General features: G+C 39.0%; 1 protein-coding gene across 1 annotated transcript; it reads right to left on the bottom strand.

Moving 5' to 3' along the window:
* Positions 1-467: 467 nt before the first annotated feature.
* LOC112179199 lies at positions 468-1,264 on the bottom strand. Its single transcript, XM_024317538.2, has one exon. The coding sequence runs from the start codon at positions 1,183-1,185 to the stop codon at positions 724-726; it is 462 nt and encodes a 153-aa protein (XP_024173306.1). The 5' UTR covers positions 1,186-1,264; the 3' UTR covers positions 468-723.
* Between the last annotated feature and the right edge of the window lie 22,277 nt (positions 1,265-23,541).

Here is a 23,541-nt window from a genome sequence, read left to right as displayed (position 1 = left end):
AAACCCCCCTACTTTGTTTCTTCTGTAAATGGCAGATCAAAGAAGTCAAGTAAGTAAGCTTTTCAATTCAATTATCAAATTGAAGTTCAAAGATAGGAGGCTGTCATAAACTAATATGTAAAGAAGTCCAGATTCACCTCCAAACACAACAAAATGTTTAATCCAGAGGACAACAAATTTAATACACCAAAGAAAGTCAAGGCTGCCCAACAAGAAGGCAAACAATGAATAAGGAAAGAAAATAATCTTGACAAATGAACTGTCTTCAATCACCTATCCCAAAATTTTTTTTTTCTTTCTTTTTCCCATTAAACTTGAAGCTAGTGCAGTGTTCCTATTGATTGTGACATAAATCTTCTATTTGTAAGCGGAAGATCCTTGTTTGTGAGCAAAATAGCAATTATTGCAACTTCTAGTCTTGTACCAAGCAGGAAGAAGTGTCATGTTGACAAATGAACAAATATTTAATCAACTGTCCCCAAATAACCTTACAAAGGAAAGAAAAAATCTCATAAAACGTAAACATGATAGAATCTGCGATTGATCGTGACAAAGTCTTCTATTTATAAGTAGGAGTTTCTATTCACGAGACGACAAATATTGCAACTTATTATAACCAAACAGAATGAAGTGCCATCAAAGCCAGAATATAACCTAGTAATTACAACATTGATCAAATAAATGTGTTATACACATTTATTTCTGCGAAAGTTACTGAAAGGTTCAAATGGTCTTGGAAGAAAGCTCCTGAAGACGCATTTCCAACTCATCCAATCTTCTTCCCCAATCACTCTTCAAACACAAGGGCCTCACTTTGCTATAGTCCACTTCATCCTCCTCCTCTTCCCTGTGCCTGCCCACAGACGATAACCCCTCCGCACTCGTCTTCGTTTTCTTCTTCCGAGTCTCTTTTCGTTTTTTGGCAGCTGCTTTCTGCATAGCGAAAAGCACTTCTGACCCGCTTATCTGGCGACTGCTGTCCTCTTGTTTCTGCTTCTGCTGTTTTGTGACGGCGGTAATATTGGTGGGTTTGGGGTTGGGTTTGGGTTTTGTAAGAAATGAACGGCCTAAGCCTCCCAAGTCTTGGCCTGGTTGTGGCTGAGACTTGGCGGAGACGACGGTGAGGGGAAGAGGGATGAGAGGGTGGAGTGGTGTTGGCGGGGACAGGTAGTGGGATGACCACATGGTGGTGGTGTGTGGTTTAGGTTTTCGGGTTGCTCCGGCCACATACACAAAGGGAGAAGTTTGGGTTATCTTCTCCAAGTTCTCTGTCGGATTTGCCCTTCTGGGTTGTCAACGGGTCGAATCCACGGTTTGGCCCGAGGGTTCAGGTCGGTTTAGCTTTGAATAGTGGGTCGGGTCGGGTCAAATAATTTCTTTTCCTGTTTCCATACTTAAATTTTAGGGGTAATTCCCGCATACCCAAAAATCCTTGGTATTTTTCCCAACTGCCCAACACTTTGGTATTTCACTATTGACAACAGACAAAGACTAACATGGATAGTTTTAACAAACAAATGCCCTCTGTATCCTATGTTGACCTTAGATTCTTCTACCGTTCTATTCAGTCAAAAGGAAACAATAAAAAACATTAAAACGAAAACAAGACTAGCCTTCAACATGCCACATTTCGCCTAACGACTTCCTGTCTAAACGGCTACTCACAGGGCGGAATCACTGCTGCTTGTCCTAATTTTTCTGTTTTAAAACTGATTCTTTTGGCTGAACAGTAAAGCTTTAGAACTTTAGCTTTCCATGGGATGCATGTATGCATTCGAATATTCAAACTTTGACATAGTAAACTATGCATGATAAATATGAGTACAAAATGTAAAGATAATGACATAAACATTTTATAAATTAAAGAAGTGGGTGAACATCCATCTGAATTTATTTATTCAAATATACATATAAAACTTTAAACAATCAGAGCCTCATTCTCAGGTAAACAGCAAAAGCTGTTTAGCTATCCATAAGAATGAGAACAGTTACTTACTTGTATTGGAAGCACACTACTTCACACCTAAACAGGAAAGGAAGCACACTGCTATTCTATTTTTTTTTTGAGAGGTTTTTCTGATCTAATTTTCGAATGCCTTCTAAGAGAAGCTGAAGCTCCTTATATAGGGAGCGGAACTCAAACTAGAATTCAAAATACAAAAATGTACAGGACAACTCCGTGACTTCTGCTTTTCGTAGTGCTCCTGCTGGTGGAGGTCGGTCAGGGAAAAGCAAAAGGAAAAAGTGAAATGTTTTTCACTTAACCTTTTCTTTTTGAAAAGGAAAAAGCAAAAGTAGCTTTAGAAAAGTCTAAAGTTCTACAGTTGCTATTTTGGTGCTGATTCTTCACCTGTAGCTTCACATGTTCTCGTCCGTTTCAGAATGGTGGCCAAAGACAAAGGAGTTGTTGTCTGTCTGGGCCATGCGAGCTGTTGTTGCATTATCCTCGACGTCTGTATCAACATACATCTTGTAGTGGTTGTCATTTTCAAGCTTTTCCACCCAACGCATGCATGCCATTGTCGAGTCTATCTCTTTTCTGGTTAGAGATAGGAATATATCGCTGCTGACTACGTCAGGATGATCGTAAGCAGTGATAATTGTCTTTTCTCCTGCTGCCAGGAATGTGTTGTTGATGTCTTCAGAGATGATCTTTTTGATGTAGTCAAGAGCCATGGCCTTCATCCAGGGAATGCTAGAATTCGGTTGGCCGTTGTATGCTACACAGGCTGGTTGAAGATATCTTCTTTGAATAATTCTCACATAATGATATGGGGGAATATATTCAACTTCACCATCTGTTTTCTGGATCCATTCAGGAGGTGTGGATCTGAACTTCAGACGAAGCATACAGTTGTCTTTTCTGATGTTCTTGACCGTGTTGACAATAATAGGCGGCAAGCCTCTTAGATCATCATTAGTTTTAGTCCATAAATTATGGACAAAACCATTTTCAACAAGCCATAGCTTGTGTTCTTGAGGATGTTCACTCTGAACATTTACCAGGTATCTTCCAACATATGGTCCTGAGACAATAAAGAGGGTTGGAGGAACTAGGTTTTCAGGATTGTGCCTTCCTATCAGATTATGGAATTCATACCAGTCTGATTCATTGAGTGCTATGATAGGGACCCTAGCACTTTCTGGACTTTCAAGGAAGGATAGTTTTTCTTTCCTTACAGCACTCTGCTGTGTATGAAGCTCTTCACTTTGTGGTCTACCATTCTCGTAGAGTTCTTCAGCTAATGCAAACAGAGCTGGGAACATTAATCCACTGCTTCTTTCTTGAAAGGCAAATAAGAGATTGTCCAGGATTGCCTTCTGGTGATACGCTAGTCTCCTGCCAGTTCTGAACACAGGAGTATCAAAAGTTCTTAATTCGTAATTAAAAACATTTATAACTCCACTAGGAGTTGGTCTGCTTTTTGGCAAAGCAGCAGCCGTCAACGGTCTTGATGTGCCTTTACCGTCTGCCGTTTGAGACGGGCTAGCCAATCCTTTACCCTGGGATTGATCAGTTGAGGCCAAGCCTTTTGAGCTTAGCAGAAACCTTTTAAGGATTTTCTCCTTGGTTTCTTTTGGATCTTCTTCAGATTCCTGTTCTTTCCCAGTCCTTCTGCTTCTGGGATTACGACCTTCGTCGTCTTCTCTTTGGCTGAACATTGCCAGTTCTCTGGTCAATGCGTCTGGAAGATAGTTCTTGTTTCCTGCAATTAATTCAACAGTATAATCATATTGGTTAAGAAACAATTGCCAGTTGGCTAATCTTCCTCTATCAGCAGCTTTGTCAAGTTTAAAATTTTTAAAATTCTTTACTCTAGCACAATCGGTGCGGACAGTAAAGGTTTTTCCCAGATAAGCTGGAGAATTTAAAATTGTTTTCTTGACAGCTAAAATCTCTTTTTCCCCTGTGGGATAATTCAGTTCTGCAGGGCTGAACTTGCCACTACAAAATTTGCAGATCTTTTCAATGTTAGTTCCAGGCGCTCTCGCCAGAACAACACCGGACCAGTAATTATCACTCGCATCTGTCTGGAGGATAATTTCATCATTCTCTTCTGGTTGTTGAAGAGGAGGGAGGTTCTTGCAGAGGTCTTTTATCTGCTTCACGATCTTTTCATCATCTTCTGTGAAGTTCCATTTTCTTTTGGAACTTGTCTTGGGAGATAACATTGCTGTTAACCCTGAGATTCTAGGGATGAAATCTCTCCCATAATTTATGACACCAAGGAATCTCTCTAGACTCTTAGCATCAGGAATTTTGTCTGGGAACTTCCAGATCTTTTCAAGGATGTGAGGTTGGAGCTTTATGACTCCATTCTTGATGTTTATTCCTAGGAAATCAACTTCATCGAGGATAAAGAAGATTTTCTTCTCTCCTAGGATAATTCCATGCTGGACTATCAGCTTTGCTACCTCGTGGAGGTGCTTCATGTGTTCTTCTCTGTTTTTGGAGAAGACCAGGATGTCATCTATGTAGACGACGCAGAACTCCGCTACATGCTTGAAGATGTTGTCCATCTTTCTTTGAAAGATTGAGGGAGCTTGCTTGAGACCAAAAGGCATTACTAGCCACTCGTAATGACCTTGTGGTGTTCCAAATGCAGTGAGAGGTACACTCTCAGGATGCATCTTGACCTGCCAGAAACCCGACTTTGCATCGAATTTCGAAAAGACTTTAGCTCCTCTGAGCTGGTTGATCAGGACTCTGACTTGAGCGATCTGATATCCGTCTTTGACAGTCTTCTTATTGACATCTCTATAGTCAATAACCATTCTAGCTTTTCCTCTTAGATTCTCTGCATGATTTCTCACGTAGAATGCTGGAGCATGATGAGGGCTAGTGGAAGGTTGAATTAATCTCTTTTTCAGGAGATCTTCAATATCACTTCTGAATTCTTTTTGATCTTCCTCTTTGTACTGAGGAATAGCTTTGACATGGCAGATAGCGTTCATGTCATGCAATCTTAATTCACAGACCACTGGGTCTTTTTCCCAAAACTTCTGAGGATTTGTATCCACATTCTGCTCGAGTAGTTTCTTGATTTTGTCAAGAGTGGGAGTTTGTTGAGACTCAAGCTTGTTCTGAAAGTGCTTGAGGTTGTGCTCGTGGATGAAACTAGCTTCTTCATCTTCACTAGCTTCTTCTTCTTCTTCTGAAGATTCTTCAACAAGCAGTTCTTTTTGTTGTTTGATTTGGAGTATGGGTTGAAATTTGGGTTTGTAGGGGGTAAGATCACCACTATTCTGTTGCGATCTCTGATACTGAGTAGTAAAACCGGGACCGGTCACACTGAATGCATGTGGGAGGCGGTCAGCCCAGAACACCCGTTCTCCTTTTCTGAAGCCTATCGCTTCTTCATCCTGAATGAATCTTTGTTGGAGAATAAAATCATTGCCCAACAAGAAATCAGATCCTTGGCCTTCAGATTGCCAAACATTCTGGATGATAAATGTTCCTCCACCAATGGTGATATGAACATTTTTTGCTACTTTCTTCATGGTGAGATGGCTTCCATCAAATGTAACACCAGTAGCTGACTTTTTCTTGTCTTCGTTCCAGAGTTCTTCTGGAATTGCAAATCTCTTTGCAACAGTAAAACCTGATCCATTATCTACAAAAGCATGTAGATGATATTTCCTGTGATCAGGGAACTTGAGTCCGATCTCTATGTAGTTGCTGTATCTACTTGTAGAGACGACTTTCGATTGGTGAAGCTCATTTTCTTGAGCTTGTTCCGTTGGAATGAATGGTTTACATTCTTCTGGAACATTTTCCTGAGTGGGTGATTTGTCATCATCATCCCAATCTGTAGGAGTTATCTCTTTGCTGTCTGGATTACTGAACCAGGGGGGAGGATCATATCTGACTTTGTAATCAAACTTGCCGGAAGGTTGGCCAAGTAGATCCCATGTATCAGTATCTGCAGCTATCTCTTGTCTTTCTAAGAGATGAACATTTTCTGGTATTTCAACCAGTTCAATATCTTCATCGATTGTTTCTTCACCGATGATTTCTTCCTTTATTTCTGAGGAAGATGGTTGTTCCATAGTCGTTTCTTGGACTACAGTTGTTGCAACATTCTTTGTTTGTTCCATGGTTTCCTGGAACAGAGTTTCAACTTCTTTCGCTTTTTTCTCAGCGAAATACTCTTCATATTCTTGCTCAACCCATTGGCTGACAAGACCATTCTTGGTTTTTCTTCTTGCTTCAGCTATGAAGCATTCTTTGTGATACGTCTTTTTAGACTCTTCACAGAACATAGGGAGACCATTCTTCTCGTGACATAAACAGTAGTCACAGACGAATGAACCAGGGTTCACCTGATAAGAAGACATGAAGGATTCTGTCTTGCTTTCTTCCCAGTTTTTGACTTTCAACACGTTCATTTGTCTGGATTCGAAGTACTCTACTTCAGAATCTATCTCAGACTCTTCTGATGAACTTTCTTCTTCTTCAGACCAGGCAGAATAGACTGACCTGTCGTCATCTTCATCATCAGAATAGGCTATTTCGTAGCCTTTCATGTTTGCTACCTCTACTATTTGCTCATATTCTTCAAAGAGAGCTTTAGTAGATCTCTTACCCTTTTCCGGGCATTCATTGGCATAGTGCCCTTCAGCTTTACACAACCAACATCTGCAAGCTTTCTTGCTAGGTTGTTTATGCTGCTGAGTATTCTTCTTTTTCTTGAAGAATTTCTTTTTGGATCTTCATCCTGTTGCTTCTTGTAATTGGAGCTCTTCTTGAATCTCCAATTCTTTCTCTGATTACTCTTTTTGAATTTTTTAGAGTAATATTTTTCTTTTTTCTTCTTTCTGTGGAATTTGGATTCATGACATCCCCAGTTTGTGGGCATATCCAGTATTCCGTAACAGAAATTTTCAACTCCTTTGAGTTGCTTCTTAGCCATCTTAGCTCTAAGGTTGGCTTTGCATTGCTCCTTCAGTAGTTGCCGGATTCTGTCGGCAATTCCTCCAACTGAAAATCTTTCAATTGGTTTTTCAGCTATGCTTTCTCTCACAGCTGTTCTCCATGGTTCAGGGAGCTTTCTGTGCAACAGATTAACTAGATCAGTATTCTCTAGTTCACCAATTGTACAGTAATATTCCTGAAATTCATTCAGGTATTCTTCGAAATATCTCATGTCACAGATCTTGAGAGCATAGATATTCGACTTTGCCGTTTCTTTGGCTTTCTCACTCAGATTTGAGAGATCTCCACAGAATTGATCGTACAGGGGTACTGCAAAATCATACGGAGACTTTGAATTTTTTATCTCTTCAAGCCAGTCTCTTCCTCTGGTAGTTTCCTTGAAAGATAGGTAGTACTTTTTTGCTACTCCGGTGAGAGTAGTTTCATAGTACACCTGCAAATCTGGTGCTTCAAATTTTCCAAGGGTCAGTGCAGAAGCCATCATCAGGCTATCTACCCATTGGTCAATAGTTTTTCTTTTGTCTAGACTCTTGTCTAGATTCAGCCAGATGCCATAGTTCGTGATCGGAACTCTTGGCAGATTGTCCTCGGGGACGAATCTTTGAGAATTTCTTTCTCCTTTTTTACCCGTGGGGGCTTTCTGGACTGGGAGTTTCATTTCCCTTGTTTCTTTTTTTATGAAAGTTCTGGAGCTTCCTCCTTCTTCCATTTCAACATCTTGGTAAGGAAAGACTTTTCTAGTCCTTCTGTATTTGAATTCCTTCATTTCCTCGATTAGTTTTTCTAATCGTTCAGGACTTTCACAATTCTCAGCTTCTTTGTAAAGATCATAGAGCTTCTCAGCTCTGAGCATATGGACTGGTCTGCATAGATCAGCTTCCAGATCTTCTTCTGATATTGGTTCTTCAATAGTGGGTTTTGTACCACTGACACCGGCTTCTCTGGTGCTGTAGCTTCTTCTCAGAAGATTGTTGTTTATCCTGATGTTTTCAGGACAGACATCACTTTTCCTGTGATCTTCAAAGTTGAGGCTGATTTCTCCAGTGCGTCTACTCTCGTAGATCTTTGCTTTTGCTCTTTCCGGCAGCTTTTTTGGACCGGACAGTTTCCATTCAAGAGGAAAAGTTACTTCATTCCAAGCAACCTTGTGAATCTGCTGTGAATGGTTCTTCTGGTTGGTGAGGAATCCAGTAGTGAGACCAGGGATGTTGGAGATCCTTGTCTTTGGTTCCACTGTGGTACTCATCAGTTTATAGTATACTCTGTATACTATTGCCAATTCTTGCATTTCTTCTTTCATTGAGATCCCGTCTGTCTTGACTCTCAGTCTGAGGCAGTGGGCTGCATCTTTCAAGCTGGTTGAAAAGTTGGGGAAGCAGTTGAAATATGCTACCTGGTTGCATAATGATGCTTCTAAAGTCCCAAACAGACTAGCTTGGAAGTCTGTCAGTCTGTTGTCTTGCAGGACACATAGGACTGAACAGTTGATGCCTTCTCTCGCCAATAGTTTTATGCCGACTTGGACTGCTCCAATGTGCATAAATTGGTATTGCTTTGCTTGTGCTCTGGCAACTTCAGCAGGGGTGATCATCAAGAGATCTGTTTCTCCTGTTGTTGAGGGGGTTGTGAATTCAAGTATTTTGAAATGATGGCTGTCCATCAGGTCAAATGTTCCCCGTCGGTAGATCTGTTTGAAATCTAGCTTTGGAATTGAGGAGTTTTTTACCTCATGCTCGATTTCATTGTATTCAAATTCTTCAGAATTTAGGAGTTGAACTCCTTTCTTTTTTCCAAAGATGCTTAACATCTTCATTTCTCTTTTTTCTGTATTCTCCGGATTTTCATCCCGGATACTAGTTTGACTAGTAGATGGTTCCAGAAAAATCATGTTAGGAACACGATTTGAGTCTGGTTTCTCTAATGGTTTGAACCCATTAGTCTTCTTTTTTACTGTAGGCAATTTCTTGTCCTTCAGTATAGATTCCAGCGTTTTTTGCTGTTCTTTGATTTTTCTACTGACACTTGTCAGTCTTTCTTTTTCCGTTTTTGGAAGATCTTTGATATAATCCAGTTTGTTTTCCAATCTTTCTAATTGGTGGATTATAGCAGGTATTGTTTCTAGTGTCGACTGACATCTAGATATTTCTAGTAACATCTTCTGATATTTCTCATCAGAAGCTTTTAGTAGAGAATTTATTTTCTCTAGTAACAATTCTGACATTGTCCCCATTAAGGAGGGGTTCTCCTTTGAGCCTTTTACAAGCTCTGATACCAGTGATGTGCGGATCTAACCAATGCTCAAATAATCTAGTGGTTTTTGTTCTTCTTCCAGAACATCTAAGAGATTATAGATTCTAGTCTGTAGTCTATAGATAATATCCCAGTAATTGGGAGATTCTCTATCAAGGCTGTCCCGATAGGTTTTTAATTTTCTCAGTTTTTCTCTCTCTTTCTGCAGTTCTTTAGTAGTATGTTTGCATATAGCAACAAGCTCAAGTCTGTCTACAATTGAAATTATGAATAGTAAATTGTTCTGTTTACCTTTCGAATTAGAGGATGACTGTCAGCTTCATACATATATTCAAATGAAACAAACTCTGATGGGCCCACCACGTTTCTAAAACGACATATATAAATTTATGAAAGAGACATATGCAGATGCAGACTCTAACAAACCAAAACAACAAAGGGGTACTAATGGTAGGGATTTTGAAAAGACGGGTAGGTAGGAAAGAAAGTGAGAAAAAGTTGTGTAAAAGGGAACAAAAATAATACACTGGGGTGTATGAGAAGTATTTTCCCAAATTTGGGGTGTATGAGCATTAACCCTAAATTTTAGTTGAAATTTTTGTTAAAAATAGAGAAATCACATTAATTGCATTTATAAAATTATCTTTTTAAATAAAGGGTTTTTGTCCATTTACCCCATTTTTAGGGATTTTTTTCCCACTTACTCCATTAAGTTTTTTTAATTCCCTCTTATCCAATATACTCTAAGGGACTCTTCCCTAATACCCCATTAAGATTTTTTTTTTGTTTTTAATTTTTTTTAATACCATTTTACCCCTCACCCCTTTGTTACTTAGAGAGAGAGAGAAACCATATGAGACTTCGCCGGAACCCGTCACCGGCTGCCGGAATCCGGTCACCGGCCGCCGGATTCCGGTCAACTTTCGCCGGATTCCGGCCAACTTTCCCCTAATAGACGTCTATTGCCCTCCAATAGACGTCTATCAGCCATGTATTGCCCCTAAATAGACGTTTATTGCCCCCCAATAGACGTCTATCAGCCATGTATTGCCCCCCAATAGGCGTCTATTGCCTCCCAATACAATAAACGTCTATTGCCCCCCAATAGACGTTTCGATTATTGAAATGGGAACTAATCTTCCTATAATTAGACAAATAAAGCTTTGATTGAAGAAAAAAAAAGAGGAGATTACATCAATTTAAAACGTGTATTGCCCCCCAATAGATGTGTATTGACCCCCAATAGACATTTAACAAACGTCTATTGCCCTCCAATAGTCTTTTTCTTCTTTTTTTTTCTTTCCTTCTATTCTTTTGCCCTCATTTTATCTAAAAAAAGAAGAAACAGAGTATGTATGCCCACAATTTCACAAAAGCAAAAGAGATGACCAATTAACTTCAAATTTCTTAGCCCTCAGCAACCTTTTCATGCTCCATTTTTTTTTTTTTGGGACAATAGAACCATTACAACAGAAGAAGAAACAGAGTATGTTTTCCTCCTAAAAAAAAAAAAAAAATCCTGCGCTTTTGAAACAGAGAGAAGCAAGATGCCCGAACCCGAAACAATTCGAAACCTTACTGCTGGAATCGAAACGCTCAGTTCATGGTTCAGACGCCGGTGATTCCTACGCCTAGTTCATGTGTTCACCGTTCCAGGTAGACCTGCTAGACTCAAGGACATGGTTTAGACGCTGATGAAGTCTCCGGTGGGGCGGAGGCCGGCACGATCGCGATCTGGGGAGGAAGTCAGGAACTGAGGCCGCGCCATGAACTTCTTGAGCAAAATCTTAGATGCAGATTTGGAGGTGACGTAGATGCAAATCGTCGTCCAAGGCAGATCGAGGAAGAAGAGAGAGAGAGAGATTGATGATGAGAGAAGAGGGCCGAGGCGGAAGAAAAGCAGATCGAGGATCAACTAACCGAGATTTGCCGGAAGCCGGCTGAGGCAGCAGTTCTGCAGAGAGAGAGAGATAGAGGAGAGAGAAAGAGAGAGGACGAGAGGGAGACGGCGAGGGAGATAGAGTGGGATGTAGTTTTCAATTTTATGGAGGCCAAAATCGTCATTTAGCTATTAAATGGGGTTAGTGGGAACAAAATTCTCTTGATGGTGTAAGTGGACTACTTTTAAGTCATTTTGGTGCTATCGGTCAAGGTCCCTTAAATAAAATTTTTACATAGACTAAACCAACTTATAATAAACTTATTTACAATATAATATCTTTAAATATTATACATATATAATAGAATTATGATATTTAATATGAATAAGTAATTAAGCATTAGGTTGCTAAACTAAAATTTTCATCTATATGACTATATGTAATTATAAATGTGCTGTAAATTAATAATATGAATGTATTTAACATTTTTTTAATGGCTGAACTCAGTGGGAGGCTGGGCTATCATGCATTTTCACTAATAATTAGAAAAATACAACTAGGGAGGGGGGGAAGGGACGTAATAGCAAAATCCCGTGAATAAAAATGAACAAGTTGTTAAAGGAAAAGCACATTATGTGCATTCGTCAAAGAAACATACGAAGAGGGAATCAAAAATTTGCAATCACATCACAATCAACATTTACTATTATTATTGTAATTGATGTTAATCGATGTTTCCATTGTAATTTCATCCCTATATAAAGGGGCTATGGAATGAAATGAGTAAACCAATTCCAATCCATTTTTACTTTTACACAAGTGCAATTGTTTCTACCTATTTTTGGAAAATTGGCCTGTAAACCCTTCGCCAATAGATTTGAAAAATATTGTGCTTTTATTGATGGTATATCAATAAAATTTCATTTTATGAGGTTTTAACTATAGGTGAAGAAATTTGAATGGAAAGAAATAGTGGCGCTAATTATTTCTCAGAATAATTAATGCAGAGATTTTATTGAGTTTGAAGGCATTGAAGACAATATTGCAGAATTAAAAACAAATCAAGCATAATGGCATCATAATTTCGATGATTAAGACCGAAATATTCATTTAATTTTATTGTTCTTTCCTTCTTAAAGCTTACCGGTGCGCCGTTTACTTGGCATGGAGGAGGTGTCCAGTGTAGGCTAGATAGAGCAGTTGGGTCGCCAGCTTGGGTTGATGTCTTTGCAGCTTCTAGGGTTACTAACTTCGCTCCAATTCATGGTGACCATGTTCCGGTGTTGTTGAGTGTTTGCCAAACGGTAGGGGTGACAAGACGTCTTCTACGACGGTTTCACTTCGAGAGTTTCTGGGTTCAGCATGTTAGTTGCAAGCAGGTTATAGAGGAGGGCTGGGCTACTCCGATAATTGGTTCTCCTATGTTCCAAGTCTCTAAGAAGATAATGCATACCAGGTTAATTTGCACTCAATCAGTGGCAGCGGTCTACTTTTGATGATCGTAAAAGGGAGATTGAGTCACTGAGAGGGCGCCTAGAAGGGATTCTGAGCCTCCCACACTCTAATCAATCCCATCAAGAAGGTTTGACGCTGTCATCCAAGTTGGATAGCCTACTGCTTGAGGAACATAATTACTGGAAGCAAAGAGCTAAAGTCACTTGGCTAACAGAGGGAGACCGTAACACGAAATATTTCCATCGAAAGGACATGAGTAAGGCATATGACAGGATGGAATGGGTTTTTTTGGAGGTGGTTTTGTTACGGCTTGGGTTTGCTGAGAGTTGGGTCCATATCATCATGCAGTGTGTTACTACAGTCATGTATTCTTTTTTTATTAATGGGAAACCTTGCGGTTATCTATCTCCTTCCAGGGGTCTTAGGCAAGGGGACCCACTATCTCCATACCTGTTCCTGCTTTGTGCGGAGGTGTTTTCGAGGTGTTTAGAGCGTAAAGTGGAGATGGGATTGCTACATGGTATTAAAATTTGCCCTGCAGCACCAACCATTCATCATTTACTTTTTGCCGATGACAGTTTATTATTTGGTAGAGCTCATCCGGAAGAATTCATGCATATTCAGTCTGTTCTATCAGAGTATGAATCAGCGTCATGTCAACAGGTTAATTAGTCTAAGAGTAGTATAATGTTCAGCAAAAGGGATAAGCCCACTCTACAGGGGCAATTAGCGGATTCCTTGGGTGTTAAGATTGTCCCTAAGCACGAGGAGTATCTAGGCCTTCCAACATTCTTGGGGCGGAATAAAACTGAACCGTTTTCTTTTATTAAAGAAAGACTCGGTAAGAAGCTGGAAGGCTGGCAAGGTAAGCTGCAGAGTACTGCCGGAAAGGACTTGTTGATTAGAGTAGTGGCTCAATCTTTGCCAACTTACTCTATGAACTGTTTCTTATTGCCTTAATACTTTTGTGATTCCCTTCATCAGATGTGTGCACGATTTTGGTGGGAAAGTCAAGCTAAGAATAAGAAAATCCATTGGCTATCCTGGTCTAAACTTTTTCAACCTAAGGAGATTGGGGGAATGGGGTTTAGGGATCTACATGCTCATAATTTGGCTCTTCTTGCGAAACAGGGATGGCGGTTGATTTGCAATCCCACCTCTCTCCTTGCACAGTTATATAGTGTTGGGTACTTCCATCATGCAGATATCTGGTGCAGTTATTTGACTTCTTCTCCTTCTTCTTGTTGGCGAGGGATTTTTCTGCTCTAAGCTTGCTCAAGAAGGCATACGATGGCAGGTTGGTGATGGTGCAAAAATTAGAGTTTGGGACGACCCATGGATTCCCAGGCCAGTGTCTTTTAGACCTTTTTTTGGTAGTAATGTTGGCCCAGTTTGGGTTAAGGAGTTAATTTTTCCCAGACAGTCTTGGGATTCTGAGTTGGTAAGAGCTAGCTTTGATAAAGAGGATGAAGATGTGATTTTAGCTATTCCTTTGAGTCACCGTAGTGTTTCTGACAGATTAGTTTGGCATTATGACTCTAAAGGTGAGTTTACAACTAGGAGTGCCTATTTACTTGCCTTCAATCAATTGCATGAGTCTTCCTCCACCTCGGAGGCAGGTAACTTGACTAGTTTCTGGAAGAAGATATGGTTGGCCAATGTTCCTGGTAAAATTAAGGTTCTGTTTTGGAAAGTATGTTATTTTATTTTACCCACAAGCTCTCAACTTCGGCTTCGTAGAGTTTCGATAGCGGATGGGTGTTTCTTTTGCAATGCGGAGGAGGAAACGATTCTGTATGTGTGTTGGGAGTGCCATTTTGTGAAGGAGCTACTGGGTTTGTTTCCAGTTTTAGGGGTTGTACGGCAGCTCCATCTACCTGTGCAAGGTACAGTGGTGGATTGGTTGTCTACGTGTGACTTGATGCATAAACTCTCGCAAGCGTACGAATCGTTGTCAAGTAAGGGAAGTATTAAAACCTTGATTATCGTACCTCGGGGATTAGGTGTTGGACCTAACCGAGGTAATTGGCGCTGGAGTGACTCAAAAGCATACAATGAAAAAGTAAAAATAAAAATAAAATAAAGTAAAATAAAATATTCACAAGGCACCAAGCCTCGACAATGCTCGGCTTAGCTCACACTAAGCCTAATCAAAGCCACTAACTTGTAGCCCAAATGAGTTATGCACAATGGAAGGTAGAATTTTGTTTGGGAGTTTTGAATTGGGAATTAACTAAATTAAATGCAAATGAAAATAAAAGCAAACAACTAATTATCAAGCAAGAAATTAAACTTCGGATTTCAAATTAATGGGAACATGAAAGTGTCGGGTGATTCACACTAACTATCTTGCAAATATCGATATCAATTTCACAAATGCATGCATTTCCTATATGTGTCAAGTCCCGTATCTAGTACCGGTCAAGGCTACTAAACCAATTATCTTTTCGGTGTATCGATTATGCCGGTTAGGGCCACAATCAACTCTCTAATTTAGGCATTACGCCGGTTAAGGCCGCAATATCTAAAATTAGAGGCCTAGAGTGCAAGATAATAGAGACCCAAGCAAGCTTAGCTACAATTAAACTAGCTAATGGTTACCACACTTAAATCCTAGATGCAACAAGACCAATAAGTTGTCAATTGTTCAATCTATTCATCACAATTGCCCACAACATAATTTCAAAGGATGACAAAGCCTAGAAACATGCTTCTAAGGACCAAAACATTCGGATTTAAAGCATACACAATGAAAATTGCATTTATTAAAATTAAAGCATCAATATTTATACAAGATGAGTTAGGGCTTCACAACCCTAACTCCCAAAATTAAACTACTCACAACCCATACAAGAATCCATCAGCAAAAGTATATAAAAATTATGAAATAGATAATAAGGAAAAGAGGGGAGAGTTAGCTTGGTCACTTCTAGCTATGAGCTAGTGTGAATCAAGCAATTTCTTCACCCAACTACCCAAATTAAGGTGTAGTACTCTTGATGATGATTCCCTTGAGGCCTTGAGTGTCCAATCTCAAAAGATTGGAATTAACAAATGAAGAAGGGAAGAGGAGAGAGTGTGAGGTGATGGGTGAGAGAAAATGGTAAGAGATTTTAAAAATGGAGGAGAGAGAGAGATGGAATTATGGTGGTGTGCGGCTGCTGTGCGTTGAGAGGAAGGGGATCTGGGGTTTTTGGGGTGTGTGGCCGTTCTGTGATTCAGGTGAGAGAGAGAATATATGAAGGGTTTTAATTGTGGCTTGGTCTACTCGGCTGGCTGGTAAAGAATGGGAAAGAAGATAAAAATTTGATGAGGTGGCAGCATGGGATAGGAGATAGGAAAAAAAAAAAGTAATAATATAGAAAGAAGTGCAGCACGTGGGAAAGAAAGAAAATGCTGCTTATGATATTGCTGACGTCAGCACAGTCCAGAGATTTATTTATTTTTTTTCTTTCTTTTGTTTTCTTTTGTTTTCTTTCTCCTTTCTTCTTTTCTTCATCTTTCTTTCTTTTCCCCATTTTTTTCTTTCTTCTCTTCTTCCTCAATGCACTTCCACACATTATCAGAGATGGTTTGATTCCGCTCCATTTATGGTGTTGACTACGGTTGACCCGCGTTGACTTTTTCGTCCTTTTGTCGGAAACTCCAATTTGCTCCAATTTTGCACCATTTTCTCTCGTTTCCGCAATTCAGCTTATTTTCTACAAAGTAAATAAAAATGGATTAATTATATATTAATTAACATGAGGATTAGCTTAATTCTAGTGTTTTAGATATAATTACACGCATATAAATGCGTATAATCACACCCCCACACTTGAACTTTGCTTGTCCCCAAGCAAACTAAATGTAAATTAATTGCCAAAAATCTATTAACTCAAACACAAATGCTCAAACATAAAGAAAGTGTGATATTAGCCTTTCCAACCATAATCCTTGGAGAACTAATTATGTACATGACCATGAAGTAGATGTAAGCACAACATAAGATTTTTGAATTTGTGAGGCAATTAAGAAGCACATGTGAAAAATGCTTAAGTATATGCATGTGTTAACCATGTGTCAAATCAATCCATCACAATCAAATAGGCACATAGAAGACTTGATATAACCCACTAAACTCACATAGATCCACTAAATATTACCGCTCAAGTGTTTAGGGGCTATATGTATTTCACTCAAAAGCAATTTCACAACATGCGCCGCCATATGCTTGCTCTTCGATCTCATCTCCGCTAGGTAACCCACAACATTCAAGATTAAGAGGTCTTTCATTTGGTTGTAATGGGGCTAAGGGCAAGTGGCTATAAGAAATGAAGGATAAGGAAATACAAAGTCCATAGAAGCTTGTGAAACAACTCTCTCTTGTAGAGATATATGACTTTTGTTTTCGAATTCTAACTCACTTACTCTAAACCCAATGTACAACCCACACTACACTATTCTATAAACAAAAATAATACTATCTATTTTTTTTTTTTTACACTTTTTCTTTTCTTTTCTCTTTCTTTCTCCCTTTTTTTTTTCAACTTTCTTTTTATTTTCACAACTTCTTCTTCTTTTTTTTTTTTTTTTTTTGAGAACTTTGTTTTCTAAACAAAACACTCACCCCCACACTTATTCTTTTGTAACCTCACACTTTTGACTTTTCTTTTCTTTTGAAGCACTCAAACATAAAGTCATTCTCTCGAATCGCTTCACCAACTACCATGGAAGGGTAGGATAAAAGTGTTTAGACTAGGTAGGGATTTGTGGTGGTAATGAACAAAAAGGCTAAAATATATACATAGGCTCAAAGTGGCAATCTAGTGGTAAATATCTTTGGGCACATGCTTCTTTGGCCATGGTGGTATATAGTCCTAATGCCTCCATCCTTTCTATCATGTCGCAAGCTAAAAGTAGCCTCTAGAGGTCTCAAGCAAGTTCTAGATACGCATTGTCATGAAATTGTACACACATGAAAGAATAAGTGAATGAACGATCCATACACTATAGATATAGGCCCAAAAGCTCACAAATAAAGGCATGCAAGTCAACCAAATCATCTATATGCTTCTCTAATTATGATGAACCAACCTAACCATAGGCTATGTGCACACATATAGTCAAGCATAGATCACATATACACTTAATCACAAAACAAATTCATAGTCCTAGATCATGCTCAATCTATCCACAATCATAACAAGTTAAGTCCATGGCTCGTTATTGGGGTTGGAAAAGGCATTAACCACTAAAATATAATTACATAAAGCTAATCTAATTTTTTTTTTTAGTTGCCCGAGCCCTCACCCCCACACTTAAAACCAACATTATCCTCAATGTTGTAAAGTGAGCTTGAAAGCTAAAATCCCTGTAGGATTTAGGCATGAGAGTGAAGTCCAGGCGAAGGCACAAAAATTGAGCTATGAAAATAAAAATCTAAATGCGGAGAAAAGTTACAGAAAACCCCCTTTGTAGACACTCAATTGCTCACGACCTTCGGAGAAGACCAATATGAGACACCACTTCAAGGCACAAGGCCTTGATTTCCTTAACATATGCTCCATAATCGCTCTAGGTGCTCATGAAAAGATCAACTCCATTGAGAAATGTGTAGTGTCCAAGAGCAATGCATCACAAATAGGCCATCAAAGAATAAGGATAAGGTCGTCCATTAAGCACATGACCTTGACCACCTCCCAAATAACTCACAGCTGCCCATAGATTATCCTCCAAAGATGAAATGAAGTGCGAAGAAGTCCAACCAACCCGAGTGAACAAAACTAGTGAGTGCAGAAAACTATCAGCAATGACCTTTTTGTCTTTTAATGCCCATATCTCAAAATCAGAAAGTGATAAGTAGGTGAGGCTACTTAAAATGGAAAGTAGACTCATAGATCTTTCTATCCATATAAAGTTAGCCACCCATCTCCAACTGAAATGAAGATTAAAGCTAGTCAAACTTGCCAATCTGTCATAAAGTTTTCTGCTGACCCTCAGTCACCAAAACTGTAATATCTGAAGCTCCAGAGGTGCAAAGAGGGTGAGACCAACTGGATACGAAAGTAGACTCATGAATATATCTGAAGGTAAAATTTCACTAAAGTATCATATCTGAATCAAACATCGTTGGCCTCCAAACTCACTGATCTGTTCTGCAGTTTCTGCTGTGCCCTGTTTCTGGCCCCTGTTACTTGGAACTCTATATCTGAAGCTAAGAAGGTTGAAATTAAAAAATGTTTCTGCTGTATATAGAAGACATATGAAGACACATCTCTGAAAAATTTTAGCTCCAAATAACTTGATATGTAAAGGGTGTAGCTTCCCAAAGTCACTCTACAGTAGCTGTCTCTGTTCTGAGCTTCATGTATTGACCATTAAATAGCTAGAGTTCCAGTGACTGAGAGGGATTGAAATTTCGGAACATGACAATAGACATATAGGAGAATATCTCCAGAAAATTTCAGCTCAAAGTACTAAGTAATTCAGAAGCTATCGCCATCCAAAGTCAACCGAACTTTCAAGACAGAAACTGCACACTACTACATTCTTGCTTTCTTCACACTTCCAACTCCGAACACCTCCCATCCTCCCAAAAAGATGGCTAAATAGCCTTATTGATGCAAAATAAACAAGAAAATTTCAAAACTACCTAGGGTTGCCTCCCTAGAAGCGCTTGTTTTTAAAGACCCCAAGCCGGTCTATAGAACTTGGTCTCTTCAAGGTGGCTCTTTCTTTCCACCACCACCCACACAAGCCTTAGTCGAGCTAGAATCTCCACAAGATGGTGCAAGAAATTTGAGGTTCACCGGAGTGTTCCACTCAAGATACCCTTTCTTCTTCTTCTTTTTCAACCCACAAATCTCCTCTATTGTCTTGATTTGATTCTTTTGCTCCTCACTCAATGCGAGATCCTCATTCACATTTATCTCATCAAGAGTAGAAATTGCAAACACTTGGCAAGGAGAGGAAGAATTAGAAACCAATGGCTCTTGGTTGTGGTGTGGGACTTGGTTCAATGGGCCAAAAATTCTATCTCTCTTTGCTTCATTGCCCTTGACCAAGTTAATAGAAAGCACACTTTTTACCACCTCCGGAGGATAAATGGGTTCAAGACTCTTGAGTAATACTTTTTCGCCCAACACCTTCATTTTGATAGTGCCCTTTTTGAACATTAATTTTGATTCCCGCGGTCGCCATAAAAGGTCTACCAAGAATGATAGGTATGTCCTTGTCACAATTAGGCTCATCATCCATATCTAATACCACCAAATCCGTCGGTAAGTAGAACTTGTCAACTTTGATCAATACATCTTCAACAACACCCATGGCTCTAATGATGCTCCGGTCCGCATCATGTAAGATGGAGCATTTACAATGCTAGGACATGAATAATGGCTCAATGGAATCTCCTCCTCATCTTGTGGTCCTTGATGCTCGTCACCCATATCTACTACTCGAATAGGAGACCTAGAAGGTGCTTGTGAGCGATGTCTTGGTCTCCTAACTCTCCTTGTTGGTCTTCCTCTAGGTAGTCTTTGCAAAGCACGACCACTTCTCAAATTGATAGGTAGTAGAGTGTCGCTCATATACCTACAAAGGACCAATAAGAAATCGAGTATCTCAATAACCAAAATATAAGCAAGATAAGCACCAATTCAACCCACAAAAAATTGACGAATAATTAGAGGGGTGAAGAGAGAATTAAACACAAGTAGTACTAAATTTGACTAAACTAACCGAAGAAATGAAAATAAAATAAAATAAAATAAAACAAAATAAAATAAAATAAAATAAAATAAAATAAAATAAAATAAAATAAAATAAAATAAAATAAATAACAACTAAACAAAGAAACAAGAGATAAAGATAAAGATAAAAATAAAAATAAAAGTATGCTAAAAGTGACCCTAAATGCCAATTACCAAGGGATTAAGATCCGAAGACCCTAATCCCCGGCAACGGCGCCATTGACTTAATGCATAAACTCTCGCAAGCGTACGAATCGTTGTCAAGTAAGGGAAGTATTAAAACCTTGATTATCGTACCTCGGGGATTAGGTGTTGGACCTAACCGAGGTAATTGGCGCTGGAGTGACTCAAAAGCATACAATGAAAAAGTAAAAATAAAAATAAAATAAAGTAAAATAAAATATTCACAAGGCACCAAGCCTCGACAATGCTCGGCTTAGCTCACACTAAGCCTAATCAAAGCCACTAACTTGTAGCCCAAATGAGTTATGCACAATGGAAGGTAGAATTTTGTTTGGGAGTTTTGAATTGGGAATTAACTAAATTAAATGCAAATGAAAATAAAAGCAAACAACTAATTATCAAGCAAGAAATTAAACTTCGGATTTCAAATTAATGGGAACATGAAAGTGTCGGGTGATTCACACTAACTATCTTGCAAATATCGATATCAATTTCACAAATGCATGCATTTCCTATATGTGTCAAGTCCCGTATCTAGTACCGGTCAAGGCTACTAAACCAATTATCTTTTCGGTGTATCGATTATGCCGGTTAGGGCCACAATCAACTCTCTAATTTAGGCATTACGCCGGTTAAGGCCGCAATATCTAAAATTAGAGGCCTAGAGTGCAAGATAATAGAGACCCAAGCAAGCTTAGCTACAATTAAACTAGCTAATGGTTACCACACTTAAATCCTAGATGCAACAAGACCAATAAGTTGTCAATTGTTCAATCTATTCATCACAATTGCCCACAACATAATTTCAAAGGATGACAAAGCCTAGAAACATGCTTCTAAGGACCAAAACATTCGGATTTAAAGCATACACAATGAAAATTGCATTTATTAAAATTAAAGCATCAATATTTATACAAGATGAGTTAAGGCTTCACAACCCTAACTCCCAAAATTAAACTACTCACAACCCATACAAGAATCCATCAGCAAAAGTATATAAAAATTATGAAATAGATAATAAGGAAAAGAGGGGAGAGTTAGCTTGGTCACTTCTAGCTATGAGCTAGTGTGAATCAAGCAATTTCTTCACCCAACTACCCAAATTAAGGTGTAGTACTCTTGATGATGATTCCCTTGAGGCCTTGAGTGTCCAATCTCAAAAGATTGGAATTAACAAATGAAGAAGGGAAGAGGAGAGAGTGTGAGGTGATGGGTGAGAGAAAATGGTAAGAGATTTTAGAAATGGAGGAGAGAGAGAGATGGAATTATGGTGGTGTGCGGCTGCTGTGCGTTGAGAGGAAGGGGATCTGGGGTTTTTGGGGTGTGTGGCCGTTCTGTGATTCAGGTGAGAGAGAGAATATATGAAGGGTTTTAATTGTGGCTTGGTCTACTTGGCTGGCTGGTAAAGAATGGGAAAGAAGATAAAAATTTGATGAGGTGGCAGCATGGGATAGGAGATAGGAAAAAAAAAAAGTAATAATAAAAATAGAAAGAAGTGCAGCACGTGGGAAAGAAAGAAAATGCTGCTTATGATATTGCTGACGTCAGCACAGTCCAGAGATTTATTTTTTTTTTTTGGGTTAATGCTCATACACCCCAAATTTGGGAAAATACTTCTCATACACCCCAGTGTATTATTTTTGTTCCCTTTTACACAACTTTTTCTCACTTTCTTTCCTACCTACCCGTCTTTTCAAAATCCCTACCATTAGTACCCCTTTGTGGTTTTGGTCTGTTAGAGTCTGCATCTGCATATGTCTCTTTCATAAATTTATATATATGTTGTTTTAGAAACGTGGTGGGCCCATCAGAGTTTGTTTCATTTGAATATATGTATGAAGCTGACAGTCATCCTCTAATTCGAAAGGTAAACAGTACAATTTACTATTCATAATTTCAATAGTAGACAGACTTGAGCTTGTTGCTATATGCAAACATACTACTAAAGAACTGCAGAAAGAGAGAGAAAAACTGAGAAAATTAAAAACCTATCGGGACAGCCTTGATAGAGAATCTCCCAATTACTGGGATATTATTTATAGACTTCAGACTAGAATCTATAAAATAGAAGAAGAGATAGAAAATCTCCTATATGTTCTGGAAGAGGAACAAAAACCTCTGAATTATTTGAGCATTGGTTAGATCCGCACCTCACTGGTATCAGAGCTTGTAAAAGGCTCAAAGGAGAACCCCTCCTTAATGGGGACAATGTCAGAATTGTTACTAGAGAAAATAAATTCTCTACTAAAAGCTTCTGATGAGAAATATCAGAAGATGTTACTAGAAATATCTAGATGTCAGTCGACACTAGAAATAATACCTGCTATAATCCACCAATTAGAAAGATTGGAAAACAAACTGGATTATATCAAAGATCTTCCAAAAACGGAAGAAGAAAGACTGACAAGTGTCAGTAGAAAAATCAAAGAACAGCAAAAAACGCTGGAATCTATACTGAAGGACAAGAAATTGCCTACAGTAAAAAAGAAGACTAATGGGTTCAAACCATTAGAGAAACCAGACTCAAATCGTGTTCCTAACATGATTTTTCTGGAACCATCTACTAGTCATACTAGTATCCGGTATGAAAATCCGGAGAATACAGAAAAAGAGAAATGAAGATGTTAAGCATCTTTGGAAAAAAGAAAGGAGTTCAACTCCTAAATTCTGAAGAATTTGAATACAATGAAATCGAGCATGAGGTAAAAAACTCCTCAATTCCAAAGCTAGATTTCAAACAGATCTACCGACGGGGAACATTTGACCTGATGGACAGCCATCATTTCAAGATACTTGAATTCACAACCCCCTCAACAACAGGAGAAACAGATCTCTTGATGATCACCCCTGCTGAAGTTGCCAGAGCACAAGCAAAGCAATACCAATTTATGCACATTGGAGCAGTCCAAGTCGGCATAAAACTATTGGCAAGAGAAGGCATCAACTGTTCAGTCCTATGTGTCCTACAAGACAACAGATTGACAGACTTCCAAGCTAGTCTGTTGGGAACTCTAGAAGCATCACTATGCAACCAAGTAGCATATTTCAACTGCTTCCCCAACTTTTCAACCAGCTTGAAAGATGCAGCCCACTGCCTCAGACT

Source organism: Rosa chinensis, chromosome 1 (assembly GCF_002994745.2).
Source record: "Rosa chinensis cultivar Old Blush chromosome 1, RchiOBHm-V2, whole genome shotgun sequence".
Classification (NCBI taxonomy): Eukaryota; Viridiplantae; Streptophyta; class Magnoliopsida; order Rosales; family Rosaceae; genus Rosa; species Rosa chinensis.
Note: the sequence above shows the minus strand (reverse complement) of the source record. Positions and strands in the feature narration are given on the sequence as shown.